The following is a 15,217-nucleotide window of genomic DNA, read 5'->3' as shown; positions in this document are numbered from 1 at the left end:
AAAACTTATTATGATATATTAACTAGATGGAATATTATGTAATTAAAAAGAAAGTTACAAGGATTATGCAAAATATAAAATAGTATATAAGGTGTCCCAAAAATGTATATACATACTATGAGTAATTATAAAGGCAGTGTTTATTAAAATACATTTCATTTTCAAAATTGAACTATCAGCTGTTAAAGTGTGTATACTTTTTTTGGGACACTCTGTATATGAAATAATGTTAGACATAAGAGGAAAAATTGAATTATGTAGTCACTGTTTACATAACTATGAAAAGTAAGAAAGTAGGTAGATATTGAAAAAATGGGAAGAAATCAACCTTTTTAAGAAGAAGGGAAAAAAAGAGCTAAGGATGACCTAGTCTGAGGCAATCATGAAATTTATTGTATTTGCTGGCCTGAAGGGCCAGGGGGAGAAGATAATCATGAGCCCAGAACTCAGCCTTTAAATCAGGGTTTAACCCCTGGGTTCATGTGGAAAGATGGTATTTCTTGCTACCAGTGTTCTTTTTTGATTTTAGATTATTTGGGTGGTCCTAGACCTTGTTGTCTAGAAAAATAATGAACTAGATCCAAACTGTAAAAATACGTTCTTAAAATCTCAACAGAAGTTTCTATGGAGAAATGAAAAAAAAAATGATTTGTTCAGGAAATCAGATTAGAGTATGTAGTTTTAACTTGACATATTAGGTTGCTTATATTTTTTTAAAATATGTTTTTTTATTGATTTTTAGAGAGAGAGAGGAAGGGAGAGGGAAAAGGGAGAGAGAGATAAAAACATAAACATCAATAGGCTGCTTCCTGCATGCCCCCTACTGGGGATTGAGCCCACAACCCAGGCATGTGCCCTGATCAGCATCTTCTTAGTGCATGGGTCAGTGGTCAATCATTGAGCCACACTGGCTGGGCAGGTTGCTTACAATTTTAATAAAATATATTTAAAATCAGAAATTGCCATTTTTCCCATATATATCAGTTTATTCCTCCTTCTAATACTTATTTTCAAAATACCAGGATACAATCATTATCTTCAAAAAAAATATGATTACATTTTAATGTAGAAAGTGTGTTTTCTTAATACTACAGCCTGTTAGTAGCATTTTTTTGTTACCTAGTTTCAAATTATTAGCAGTCTAAAAAGTGGGAGAAATATCTCATCATGGCAAAATTTTTATAGGTCAGATCTTTACCTAACATTTTTTTATTAGATGATTAATAACAGATTTTGTAAGAGGTTATCACATCCTTAGAAACTTTCTTCTTGGAGTCTCTTTTGAGAGATTATCTAAAGAGAAAAACTAAAGAAATCACTGGGATATCTGCTTCTGAGAATAAAAGGAATCTTTTTTTATTATCAAAGTTGGGTCAGAAGCAAGAAGAAAATACATTCCTGGGGTGCTTTTATTAGAAATTTACATGGATTATATATCTAAAGAGAAGCATTATGATATTTTTAAATATCATCTTGAAGATTCATCTGTACACTTTTCAGTTGATTTAAAATTCTATTTGGCACCATTATAAAAAGTAATTATACTAAGAAACTGCTATTTTATTTTGTGTTGCTCATAAAGTATCTTCCTATGTGATAGTTGTCAGACATGGATATCTGGTTATCAATAAATTAGGCTGCTTTGTGTATTTGTTTTTGAAAATCCTTGAATTTTCTGATTGCTGACTCGTCACTCTGTTATACCCCAACATACCTAGCTCTAAAGTGGTGTCACTGTTTAGTGAGTATCTCAGAAATAGACTACTAAGACTGACTTGTCACCATTATGTAATGTAGTGGAAGGAAAAAAAAAATGCTTGGAAAGCACAAGCTCCCAATTGTTTTCCTTTTAGATGAAAATAGAATAAATGTAAAGCCTGCACGTTGTTCCATGCTGAAGTGCTGCGCTTGGTCTTAGCAGGCTTAGCACCCGTAGGGAAGCCCTAATTCTATTCTTGAATCTGGGCGTGTCTCAGCTCCCTCATTTCTGAGTGTCATGACCTTGGATTAGGTACCCCTCTGAGCAACAAAGTGGGTGGAGCCTGGATGAAGGTTCTTCTGCCTGGCCTTCCTAACACTCAGGTTTGATGGAGACGGAGGACCCGAGTGTCCTCTGCTGACAGCACCGCTCATCAGGTATTTTTTAAATGCATGTTTCCACCAGAACAGAACATTTTAATAAAAACATTGATATGGAACATAACAAGGCTTTTAAACAGAGACTTAGAGTCCTTTTTCTTCATTAAAATCTATTTTATTTTTCTTTCTGTGATGGTATGTAAAATCTCATCAATATACAAAATCATTCTGAGTCTCAGATTTTCTCATTTTCTCTGGATGAGAGCTTTGATTAGCTTTTTACAAGTTCTTAATTAGTAATTGGCTTGCTGTTTTGGTGGGGTGTTTTTTTTTATGTCTCTAATAAGTTTATTTCTATCAAAGAATTATTTGAGGATGGTCTGAAATGTGCTACTCTGTGTTATGTTACAGAATATTATAATTCAATGTTCTTTATAAAATGCAACCAACAAGTGCTATTAGGATTAAATGTTCATTTCTTCTTTTTGATGCTGGTGGCTGGGGTGGGTTGTTCAGTCTTATCATCATGCCTGACCTAGTTGTGCAGCCATTCCTGTTTTAATTAATAGGCATTTGCATAAGCTCTTTTTTCCCCCCAGCAAGCTTTACACTGGTCTTGTTGGTTATCTCCTTTCACCCTCTGAAGGATCAGCAGTGCTATTTCCATTTTGCATATCAAAATACAGAGAGATTAAATTCTGTACAACAAATTGATAACTGAGTAAGTTTGGGAACTCAGAATTCTGGCATATTAATGGTGTTGCTTAAAGCTACAACCTGTATAGACTCTATGAATATATTCGAGCTCTGCTCTCTCCTCCAGGAGTTAGAATTGGGATTGCCAGCCACCCAGGGAGGGAGCCCTTTGTGGATTTATGCAGGTGTGGGAGAATTCACTGCTCCACTCCCTCGGGATCCATGAAAGGGAAGTTTTCTCTGCAGAGAACCGGGTGTCTGAGAACTATTGCTGTGATGTCTGTAATTTTTAATAAAAATTCTAGGAAGCCTGGTGGCTTCTGGATAGCATACAGTTTTAAAGAGCTGTCCTGTTTCTTCTCATCTGAATCAACCTTCCCCCCACACCATTAGAATTTCATTTTTCATGAACGGGCCACAAAGTGTCCACAGGTGCAGCTAGGACAAAGCATGGCTTCACTTGGCTCCCCTGCCCATCCGGAACCGAGGAGAAACCCGCTGACCTTTCTGGGCATTGGGGCGAGACTGTTGTGTCTTTTCCACATTTTTTTCCCTTAAATATGTTCTCACTGTCTTTGTATCTGCATCCTAGCTCACTTATTAGGGATAGAAATCTGTACTTGGATATTTCTTCTTTCCATCTCTTTTCCCTGTTCCCCCACTCCCCCCAAAGGTAGAGGATTGTTTGTACTTCAAACCTTGCTTCTATGTCTTGGATAGGTGTTGATTACATCCAGGAAATACTTGGATCTTACAGGGATTGCCTCAATCATTTAACAGCACCACCATCAACACAAACAAAAATAAACATTTTTTTTTCTTCTCCAAATTTACCAAACTTCGCAGTCTTACTTAAAAGGTAGAATTCTGTGTGTCTCTCGCCTATTAAACTTGGAGTAGCCTCTTTCTGTTGTAAATTCGGCTGCCACTCTCTTCTCTTCCCCCACCTAAGTCCTGCCCACACTTTAAGGTCTGGGCCAGGTTAAGTCCCATGTCCTCAAGAAGTCTTTGCTGCCCCCTCCTCCTGCCAGACAGAAGTGACCTCTCTTTTCTCTGAATTCCCATATTCCTGGATTTGTACCTTTTGAGTTGTCTGTTGTATGTTCTAGTATTTCTGTAACCCTTGAATTACAGATGCCCTGTCAGAGCATGGGGAGAGATGAGGAGAGGGGATGAGATGTCCTATTTCATTTGACTCAATGTTCCTCTCAGCTCATGAAAACATATACCCTGTGTACAGTCTGGTATTTCTGACTGCAGGGATTCAACACAGCACTACAGAAATTGCACAGGTACAACATGTATTAGATCTGTAGGGTGAAATAGTGGTTGAGTGCATCAGTAAAAAGTACATGAACCTGGCTGGCATGACTCAGTGGTTGAGCATCAACCTATGAAACCAGATGTCACAGTTTAATTCCCGGTCAGGTCACATGCCCAGGCCAGTGTGGGGCATGCAGGTGGCAGCCTATCAGTGATTCTCTCTCATTGATGTTTCTATTTCTCTCTCCCTTCCTCTCTGAAATCAATAAAAATATATATTTTTTAAAAAGTACATGAAGTGATAAAGAAGTGAGCTAAGTAGAAAGGCATGAGTATATTATATATTTTAGAATTAAAATATTCATCTTGGTGTGTCAATTTATTTAATGATGATTAGGATATTATTTTATGTGAAAACGAATAGATTTTATAATATATATGCATAGTTGACATAGTTTTTAATGTGGGGACTTATTCCTAAACATGCGTTCAAACCCTCTCCTTTGCTCTTAGATCCAATTTGGAAGAAATATTTGCAAAACAAATATTGAAGTTTTTATCTTATCTGGGGACTCCTATAAATGTACAGGAAGTATTGTCCTTTGTTTTGTGACAAAGAGAAAGAATGCTTCTGTCCCTTCCATGTCCCCACAGTAGCATAGGGAACTACTGGTGCTTTCTGCACAAATATTCCCCTTTATGGGACAGGCTGCATGTGCCAATAACAATTTACTTTGGCACAGCAGGACGTCTTTGTCTATGCAGTAACTCCACAAATATTTAATGAGTGCCTACTAAATGAAAGGTGGTCCTGGGTGCTGAGACTGACATAGTAATCAGAATACCTCCTCTGCCCTCAAGGACTTACTGTATGGGAGAGGAAGACTCCTGTAAACAGTCAGGTACCTATGCAGAACAGTGTGGAATTAAGCAGGAGGTTTAAAGCATGGGGTGCAGTGGGAGCACAGAGCGGGGCACCTCATGTGGGATTGGGGGTAGAAGAAAACTAAGATCTAGTGTCCACCCCACAACATATATAGTTATTACAATATTATTGACTGTATTCCATATGCTGTAGTTTACATCCCCATGACTACTTTGTAATTGCCAATTTGATGTAAGATTTATTGAGGGATCATTTTGTCATTTTGTAAGTTATGTAAATGTCTAACCACTATTCTGTACTCCTGAAATTAATATTGAATATCAACTATAATTGAAAAATAAATAAAATGTTTTTAAAATAAAGAAAGCTGAGATCATGGGAGAGAAATGGGCATTAGTTGGAAGGAAGGGTGGGAGGGTTTTGTAGGCACAGAGAATCACATGTACAAAGGCCTGCAGGTAAGAAAAAGCAGTGTGTTTGGAGAACAGCAAATAATGGTTAATGGTAAACTGCACATAAATATAGGTAAATATCTAGTATCCTAATTCTGAATAGGATTTTTAAACATAAAAGTGATAAAATAAATTTAAAAGGAGAAAAAGTATAGATTTGATTATCTAATATGATATTCCACATCTAAATCATCATGAACAAATTTAAAGACAAATGAAAATCTGAAATTTAAAAATATTTTGATTATTCCAGCAACTTTTATGAGAGCAGGGGTTATCTGTTTATGTGCCATTATCTACTAACATTTGACCCAGTGCATGGCTCATAATATGGTTGAATGGATGAAAAGAATTAGTATCCTCAAAAGGTCCTAAAGAGCTAATATAAATCAATATGAAAATCCCTGAAGTCAAGAAAATATGAATAGACATTTCACCTTGGAGTCATCCTTAGCTTCTTTTATTTTATTTTTTCCCATGCAGCATATCAAATTCCTTAGCAAATCTTGTTAGTTCTACTTTCATATTAAATCCCAAACCTGACCATTCTCCCCTACCACACTATCACCTAGTACAAGGCACCATCATATCCTGTCTGGGTTGCTGCAGTGCTTCCTAGCTGCTCTTCCTCTGTCCACTCTTGTCATTTTGCAATATCAAAAGTAATATTTTCAAATGTAGATCAGAACATGTCACTTCGTAGTTCAGAATTTTCCAAAGTCTCTGTATCAGACTATCGCCCTTCATTTCACTGGGCTTCACTGGTCTTCTTGCTGTTCTGTGAGCACTTCAAGCACTTTCCCTCACAAGGGTCATTAAGGTCTGAGCACTTCTCATTCCCTAACAGAAAAGATTAATTTCCCAAAGAGTTACATGGTGCTCTTCACTTGGTCAACTAGCTCTCTTCTCAAATGTTACCTCTGCAAAGAGGCCTTTACCTAAAATAGTGCTAGCCATCATTCTCTACATATTTCAAAGTTGTTCTCTCTTTTCTATATGACCTTCTCAGCCTTACTCTGTATAAACATATTTAAAAAGTACAGATAGCCCGGTCAGCATGGCTCAGTGGTTGAGTGTCGACCTATGAATCAGAAGGTCATGGTTTGATTCCCAGTTAGGACACATGCCCGGGTTGTGGGCTCAATCGCCAATGTGGGTGTGCAGGAAGCAGCTGACTAATGATTCACTGATGTTTCTATCTCTCTCTCCCTCTCTCTTCCTCTCTGAAAGCAATAAAAATATATATTTTTTAAAAGGCCATATAACTTGTAGATTAAACACAAGTCTACTTTCATGTAAATATGGAGTTGGAATAATTACTGTATTTAAATACTACTATTGGTCACAATAAAAAAGTACAGAATAATAAGCTATTAACTATGAAGGCCAGCAGATATACCAAATTGAGGTATCAGATCCTCATATTCATATATTTTTGGTGCAAAAATATAAAGTAAATACGTTGACTATATTTTTTAAATTGGAAGAATATACTGAGAGTATGATATAGGAAGAAGATACTATAAAAATGATCAGGCAAATTTAAGGAATAATCAAATGGAATTTTTAGAAAGGAAACTATATAATTAGAAGGCCTACACTAAAAAGCAGATAAAGTTAAAGCATTGATATTTATATACATTGTAGCAAAAACTGAGAAAAAGATGGTCAATATAACAGGTTCAGAGATACAAGGGAGAGAAAGGACAAACACATGTCTAATAGAAATTCTAGAAGAAGAAACTGAAGGATACTGATATTTATATTCAGAAAGCTCAATAAATCCCAAGTAAGATAAATTAAAAGAAATCCACACCTAGACACATTATAGTGAAGCACCAAAGAGAAAGAGATCTGAAAAGAATGGCAATTATACTGACTTCCACACAGAAAAATGCAAGATAGTAGAAAATGGACTAATAAAGTGCTGAGAAAACATGATTGTAACCTAAAATTTTATACCTACAACACTTATTTTTCAAAAATGAGGGCAAGATAAAGCATTCATTATATGGAACTATTTACTACCTATAGATCTTTAGTAAATATCTACAGGTAGTAAACAATAAGAAAATGATCCAAGAATAAATACGTGATAATAGGAAAAAAATGGTAAGCAAAAAGAATAGTAGGGGCCCTGGCTGGGTGGCTCAGTTCATTGGAGCATCGTCCCATACACTGAAAGGTTGCAGGTTTGATTCCCAGTCAGGGCACATCTAGCTTGTAGGTTTGATGATCCCCAGTTGGGGCACGTATGAAAGGCAACCAATAGATGTTTCTCTCTCCCTCTCTCTCTCTCCCTAAAATAAAAACAAAAACCAAAAAACAAAACAAAATAAAAAAAAAGCATATTCTCCGGTGAGTATTTAAAAAAAACAAAAGAATAGTAAAGTGTGAGTAGATCTCAACACACATTGGGTTACAAAGCACTGATAATATCTAATTTATGGGGTTAAAAACAAAAGATACAATTGAAATACTGAACAACAGTAGTACAGAAATCAGGAAGAGGTGATCAGAGTTAAACATCCTAAGGTACTTGTTTAGGAAAAAGGCAAAGATATTGAATAATATCTTTGTGAATTTTATTGAGTGAAACATTTACTTAAAAATTGTGGGATAACTACTAAAAGTTTAGAAATATAACATGTATTTTTCAAATTAATTAAAAGAAAAAGCAATCGGGGGGGGGGGGGGGAGGGAAGCTTACATTCAATCCAAAAGAAAGCAACAGAGGAGGAAAAAAAGAAACCAAAAGAAGAAACATTAAAAGTAGAATGAATAAAAAGTCTAAAATAAGATGGGAGAAATGAAATCAGATCACAGAGCCTGTAAATGAACTAAACGCTTCATTTAAGAGACAGATTATAAAGGTGTATTTCTTTAATAAAATCCATTTATGTTCTTTTTACATGAAATGCCTCAAGCACAAGGACACAGAAATATTGAAAGGTAAATAATGTTTTAAATGTATAAGGTAAGTAGAAACTGGTGTGGCTATATTAATATCAGATAAAAGTCCTTTATTGGCAGAAAGTCTAATCAGAGATGTGTTGTTATTTCACACTAAAGCTTCATTCTCTAAGAAGATATAGTTCTATGAGTTTAGATAAAAGCTTCAGGACCTATAAAGCAAAAACTTTACAAAGTACAAGCAAAAATGGACAAATCAACTTCTCTTAGAAATTGATCAATAAAGCTGATAAGGATATAGAAGATGTGGACGACACAATTACCTTACTTGATCTAGTTACACATGGACAGCATTGTAGCCAACAACTGAATATTACATATTTTTATGCATATTCTTGTAAGCACCCATGGAATATTTAAAAATTAAGAACAACAAGATAAATCCAAATAAAATATATGGATGGGACTAATAAAAATAAGTACAGAAATCATTAAAACAGAAGACGAAGATACTTAGGGAAGATCAACAACAAGCACATGGCAGGGAGTGGCACATACTAGGTCCTTGATAAATATCTGTTCGCACTAAAGCTTCATTCTCTAGGAAGCTTTAGTGTTCAGTGAATAAAAAGAAACAGAAAACTACAAATGTGTGTGTATAAAAAGTCTGAAAGGACATTCACCAATGAATGCTTACGTCTGAGTTGGGCAGTTATTTAGGTTATCCTGCTTTTAATTTTTGTTCTTTTTTTGTATGTGCTGAACTCTCTATATATGGATTGCTCTTTTAATTTTATGAAAACACATCATTTTTAAGTAAGAAATATATTTTTGAAGAGGTGGACTAGAGAGGATTATCCTAGAGGGAATATCCTTGACACCAACTCTGGTCGGTGGGGTGAGGAGGTACAATGTAAGGGTGTGGACTTGCTTTGCTCCTCACTACAGGGATAACTTTAAGCATAATCTCTTTGAACCTGTTCTCCAAAGTGGCAATAATAAAGCCTTCATCAAAGAATTATTTAGATAGGTGATCTTGTACAAAGTACTTAGCACAGTGCCTCATACTGTAGGAGCTCAACAGCCATTTTCCTCTCCCTGCTTGGAGAGACCCTCCCCATAGCTAAGGAATGTGCCCAGAGTGGAAAGCAAATTTGATCAGTTTGGAATATGAAACTGGATGAAAGCTTAGTACATGAAATTATATTTGTGCCCTCCTGGAGAGCCGAGAATATTAAGATACGAACCAAGTAACTCATATTTAATAGATGTAAGAATGAAGGTGCAGTATTATCATTTCCTTGTGATAGTCATATCTAATAGTTCTGAAACCAATTCCCAATATTCATGTCAGACTTATTTTATGAGACATTTAACCATTGCTAAATTAAATTTCATAAGAGAATGTGTCTATATAACTTGTCTGGAGTTACAGAGATAGAAATCTGACCCATCATTTCTATTTTCGCGGAAAACCATTTAGCAGAACTTTGTTCCAGTAGAAGTGTTTATTGAGTTGTAAGCCTAACACAGTTCATTGGCTGCATGTATTTCCACACTGACATTTTTCTCAGCGCAGATTTGCATCAGTTCATTAGTACTGACAGCAGATGGTAGCACTTTCACACAAATTTACCTTCCGAATTGATCTAAGAAATGTCACTAAAAAGATCCTGACAGTTTTGATGCTCTTCCATTTCTGAAAATGGTATGTTAAATAAATAAGGTGTAGGATTTTAGGTGTTTTTTTTTTTTTTTTTTTTTGTGTGTGTGTGTGTGTGTGTGTGTGTGTGTGTGTGTGTGTGTTTAACTCCAGCACATAATTCCTAAACCAACTAAACATAGCTTTCATCTCTATTCTGGCTGTTTGAGGGAGAAAGTAAAAAATACAGATAATCTTGCCTGATAGCATAAGCCTTAACAAATCTCCATGGCAGAAAAGTGGCTTTTGGAGAATATTATCCAGATTGATTGTCTACACTGATCAGATGCTTCAAATTATTTTAAAATTCTCTATCTTACTTTGAATATAAATTGTTTGGCTTGCAGGATCAGCTGATTGAAAGTGACTGAAAAAATAGTATTGGTTCAGGTTGCAAAGCTAATTCTGTCACTGCTGCAGCATTAAAATACCCATGCCAGTAAGCACATTTTAAAATTACAGATCCTTTGTCTTTAGTTAGCATTAAATCATTATCACATTACAAGACAAGAAGACTTAATATTTGATAAATGGATGAATGAGGGAATATATGAATTCTAATCACACCAGGAAATGTTATATTTTCTACATTATATAACCATTATTATAATCTTAATAACTCAAAGCCTATATTCAGTAATCTTACACATTTGGAAACAGGATTTCTTTTGAGTATTTTAAAAAGCATCTTCTACCTGTATTTGAATACTGACTAGTTCATGATTTGGTTGATTTGCCACAACTAAGAAAAGCTGATACACTTGAGAAAGCATTGAGTGTTGACTGTATACAGTTTAACCATGTCATTAATTATGGATGCTTTTGACATATTGCTAGAAAAGCAGTCATGATTAACAAAATACTTAAAGGATTTATTTAATGACAAGAAGGAGCTTTTGATTTCCAATTCTCTTAAGGCAACATCCTTACTGAGATTCTAACAACAGGAACACAAGTTAATACTGACTTAAATTAGCTAAACTATAGCAACTCTGTTCAATATATTTCCATCACTCCTTCCTTTGTGCTATTACTGTCATGCATATTATATATATGTTATAAACCCAACACTACAGTATTATAATTTTTGTTTATATAATCTTATGTCTATTAAAGTAAATAAGAGAAGAAAAATTACTTAACTTTCTGTATTTACCAATTATAATGCTTTTTATTTTTTCCTGTGAATTTGAGTTACCCTCTGATATTGTTGCCTGAAGGACTTCCTCTAGTATATCTTATAAGGGAGCTCTCCTAGCAAGGAATTCTCAGTCTGTTTCCCTGGGCAAGTATTTAAATTACCTTTATTTTTTTTTATGGATAGCTTTGCTGGATAAAGAATTCTTGGTTGTCATCTCTAGGTTGTTTTGTGTTTTTTTCACTAGGACTTTGAATAGGCCCTTCTGTTGCCCTCTGAACTGATGAGAAGCCAGCCAATGTTGCACTGTTCTTTCTCTTTATGTGATGAGTCCTTTCCCTCTTGGTGCTTTTAAGATTTCCTCCTATCTTTGGCTTTCAGCCTTTAGACTATAATGTATTTACCTTGGCTTTCTTTATGTTTCTACTTAGGGTTTGTTGCACTTCTTGTATCTGTAGATTAAATTTTTTAATCAAAGTTTAGAAGTTTTAAGTTAGTATTTTTTTTTTCAAATATTTTGCCTGTTCCTTTCTGTCTCTCCTCTTGTTCCTGACTCCTATTACATGTATGCTGCTATGCATGGTATTGTCCAAGGGACTCTGTTCATTCTTTATTTTTTTTCTCCCCTTCTGATTGAATAGTTTATATTAATATATCTTCAAGTTCACTAAGTCTTTTTACTGCCATCTCATATCTACTATTGAACCTAGCTAGTGAATTTTTTATTTCTGTGTTGTACTTTTCAAATCTAGATTTTCCATTTGGTTCTTTTCATAGTTTGTATTTATTGATTGATTGTCATTGTCATAATTTTTATCTTTTAACTTTTTAAACAGTTTTCTTTAGTTTTTCAAACATATTTATAGTAGCTGTTTTGAATTCTTTGTAAATGCAATATCTGAGCCACTCAAAGTTACTATTATTATTATTTTATGTGTTGGTTTTGGTGTACAGGTCAGTGGTTAGACAATTATATACTTTATATAGTGTTCCTCTCGATATTTCCAGGAGCCCAACTGGCACTACACATAGTTATCACAATATTATTGACTATATTTCTTATGCTTTACTTACTTCCCTGTGACTATTTTGTACCTACCAATTTTATTAATGGATTTTTTCATTAGTATGCTTCACACTTTTCTGTTTCTTTGCATCTCTCAAATTTAATTGAAAGCTAGACATTTTAGATACGATACTGTAGCAATTCTGGATTCCAATGTTTTCCCTGAAGGTTGTATTTTAGTTTTTGTTGTTATTGTTTATTTTAGTAACTTTTCTAGGATTTATCTGCCGAACTTGCCTCTCTATAACCATAGTCACTGATGTTCTTGCTATTTTATTTTTTATTCTTATTTCCTGGCTTCCTTGGGGTCACCCAGCTATGTCAATATAGCTTGCTGGTTAGCCAGGGATTGGACAGACTGTGCCCAGGTACCTGTAGCCTGTAAGTCTTCTATGCTTTGCTGATGGATGTGTGTGGGAGTTGGGAGCATGCTCAGATTTCAGTTAATGTTCAAGTTCGTGTCAGCTTTTACTTTCCATCAGTGCTTCTCATATCTCCCCTGCACATGTGTGTAGTTACCTGTCAGCCAGGGACACCTGGAGAACTTGTCTAGTCCTTCTATGAACTGTCTTCTCTCCAGAATCTCCCCATTAAATTTCTGGCTGGTCTGCTGCTTGCCTCAGCTGGGATCACAACATCTGGCTAGCAGAACGGCGGGTTTAATTTTCTTTTCATTTAGTACCATTTTTGCTACTTATATTGCCAGTGTCACTGGGCAGTAGTTTTTGCTGTCTGTTGGAAACAGGGTCAGCCCTGCTGGCAGCACAGCCACTGGTTCTTATGTCCAGCTCCTTTCTGGTAAAACTTACTGTTGATAACAGTGGGTGGAGGTGGAAGGGGATAGGGAGGTATTTCTAGGCCAGAAGGCTGCAGACTCTCTCTCTCTGTGTGCTAACAGCTTTTTATGACACACATTTCAAATTTTTTATTTGCCTTTGGTTGATTTTCACAGCCTGGGATTTAAAACAAACCCTTATTTTAAAGGAGTAAACCAGATTATGTATTTTAACTTTTTCCAAGTAATGCATACTGGCCAACCTGGACCCACTCTCATTCTTACAGGAGCATCCCATACTTGGGCAACCTTTTTTTGTACTCCATCCTTGCAAGACGAATGAATTTATGACTCCCGTATTAAAGAATTCTCGAAAAATCAATAGGTAAGAAACACCATCAAGATACATTGGCGTTAACTCTTATTTTAAAGGTGTAAATCTTTTTATGTGACTCTGGAAGCTAAGCTAAAAAAGAAATATTCTTTGTAATAATAATAATGGCTAACATTTATTGATTTTTACTGTGTGCTAGGCACTGTTCTATTCCAGATATATTAATGCATTGGATTTTTATAACGCCCCATGAGCCAAGTTCTATTATTTTATGCAGTTTACAGAGGAAGGAGCTAAAGCATAGAAGGGTTAAATGATTTGGCCAAGGTCAGAAAGCTAGTTAAGTGGTGGAACTGGGATTTGAAAATTGAAAAACCAGGCATTTTGCCTTAGAGCCATGCTCTTCATCACTGCACTCTACTACCTTAGCAAATGCTATAAATTTTAGGTGTAAAATTTGAATCATCAAGGGGAGTCTGGAGTCCCAGTGCCTTCAACTGCCTTAGTGAGGGATCCTTACAGTGTTTTTGGAGCTTGAGTCCTTGTCAAGCAACAGGGCAGGCATTTGGAAATGCTGGGGTTTCAAGTGGTGGGGACACATCTTTGAAGAAAGCCTTGTTTCTTTTATTGTCAATAACTGATTTTCTATCATTCGTCCAAACTATAATGGAAATACATTGACTTGCCTGTATTTTCACTTGTTTCCCAGGAATGTCAACTACATCACATCTTGGCTGAGCATTGTTGGGCCAGTTGTTGGGCTGAATCTACCTCTGAGTTATGCCAGAGCAGCCTCTCAGAATGAATGAAATGTCGACGGGCAAGGTAAAAAGCAAAGCCTGGACTGAGTGCTGTTACAAAGATCCTGGTGTCCCTGTTGCATGTAGGTATTGTCCCTGCTGGCCCCACGATATATGAAGTTTACTTTCATATTTCATAGGCTGATCACTGACTTGTTTCTTAAAACTTTCCAACCCACTAGCACCCAATCATTTAGGAAGCATTTTACTATGCTGTAAGTGACACTCATACGACAAAGGACTGAGTGGTTTTATTTTAGAATTGATATTCTTGGAATAAGTCTTTACTGCTCAGCTAACCTTCTTTTATTCTCTTGGCTTTTGTTTTATTCTTGTTCTTCAGATTCTTCTGTTGAGCCGAAGAGCTTAGCGATTAATTGCAGCATAAAGAATGCGGGAAGTTTATGGCTGACCCTGGTTTTAATGGGACCAATGCCATGAGTTTTCAGCTCACCAAGATTTTGACATGGATTATTTTTTTCCCTTGGAAGCAAATGTCTGCAGCAACTGATATACCATATATATAAAAGAAACACCCCAAAGACACAAATCAATATAAAGAGCAAAAAAAAAACAAACACGAATCTAACTCTATAATAGAAATGCTGACATCATTCAGGCATTTTCAAGTCATTCTCTCATGTCTGAGACTTGTTTTCTTCACCTTTAGTATGAGAATAACAAGCTACCTCAATAGGGTTGTGTGAGAGCCACGTGAGATCATTAATAAATGGAAAAATATTATAAAGCATTATACAAATATTTATTATTTATTATATTATACTAGCGTTCCCATTGCAGGAAAAATCCTGCAATAGGGTTTCCTGCTGCACTCTCCCCCGGCCCCGCCTCCGCTCCTCCCTTGTGCCCCGGCCCGCCTTCTCCGCCAGCCCGCCCCGCTCTCCTCCCTTGTCCCCTGGCCCTGCCTCCGCTCCTCCCTTGTCCCCCGGCCGCCTTCTCCGCCAGCCCGCCCCACTCTCCTCCCTTCTCCCCTGGCCCCGCCTCCGCTCCTCCCTTCTCCTCCCCCCGGCTTGCTTGCTTCTCCGCAGCTTTGCTCCCTTCGGCAGCTCTTGGCTTCTTTCTACGCTGTCTTGATATGCAAATTAGCCGCCA

General features: G+C 36.2%; 1 protein-coding gene across 2 annotated transcripts in view; it reads left to right on the top strand.

Annotated features, from left to right (window-relative positions):
- Positions 1–14,911, top strand: part of ATG10 (autophagy related 10) — a 191,576-nt gene extending 176,665 nt beyond the window's left edge. Inside the window, exons 6-8 of one of the 2 annotated variants that reach the window (XR_013814722.1) lie at positions 13,258–13,355; positions 14,014–14,187; positions 14,448–14,911. Coding sequence is in view for 1 of the 2 variants with exons in the window: in XM_079793234.1 (XP_079649360.1) it covers positions 13,258–13,355; positions 14,014–14,113 (198 nt within the window). In the remaining variant the exon portion in view is untranslated. The remainder of the gene's footprint in view (positions 1–13,257; positions 13,356–14,013; positions 14,188–14,447) is intronic. The other variant, XM_079793234.1, reaches the window with a different exon arrangement.
- The last annotated feature ends 306 nt before the right edge of the window (positions 14,912–15,217 follow it).

This window comes from Cnephaeus nilssonii (assembly GCF_951640355.1).
Source record: "Cnephaeus nilssonii genome assembly, chromosome: 2".
NCBI classification, from domain to species: domain Eukaryota; kingdom Metazoa; phylum Chordata; class Mammalia; order Chiroptera; family Vespertilionidae; genus Cnephaeus; species Cnephaeus nilssonii.
This window is presented reverse-complemented; position numbering and strand designations above follow the sequence as displayed.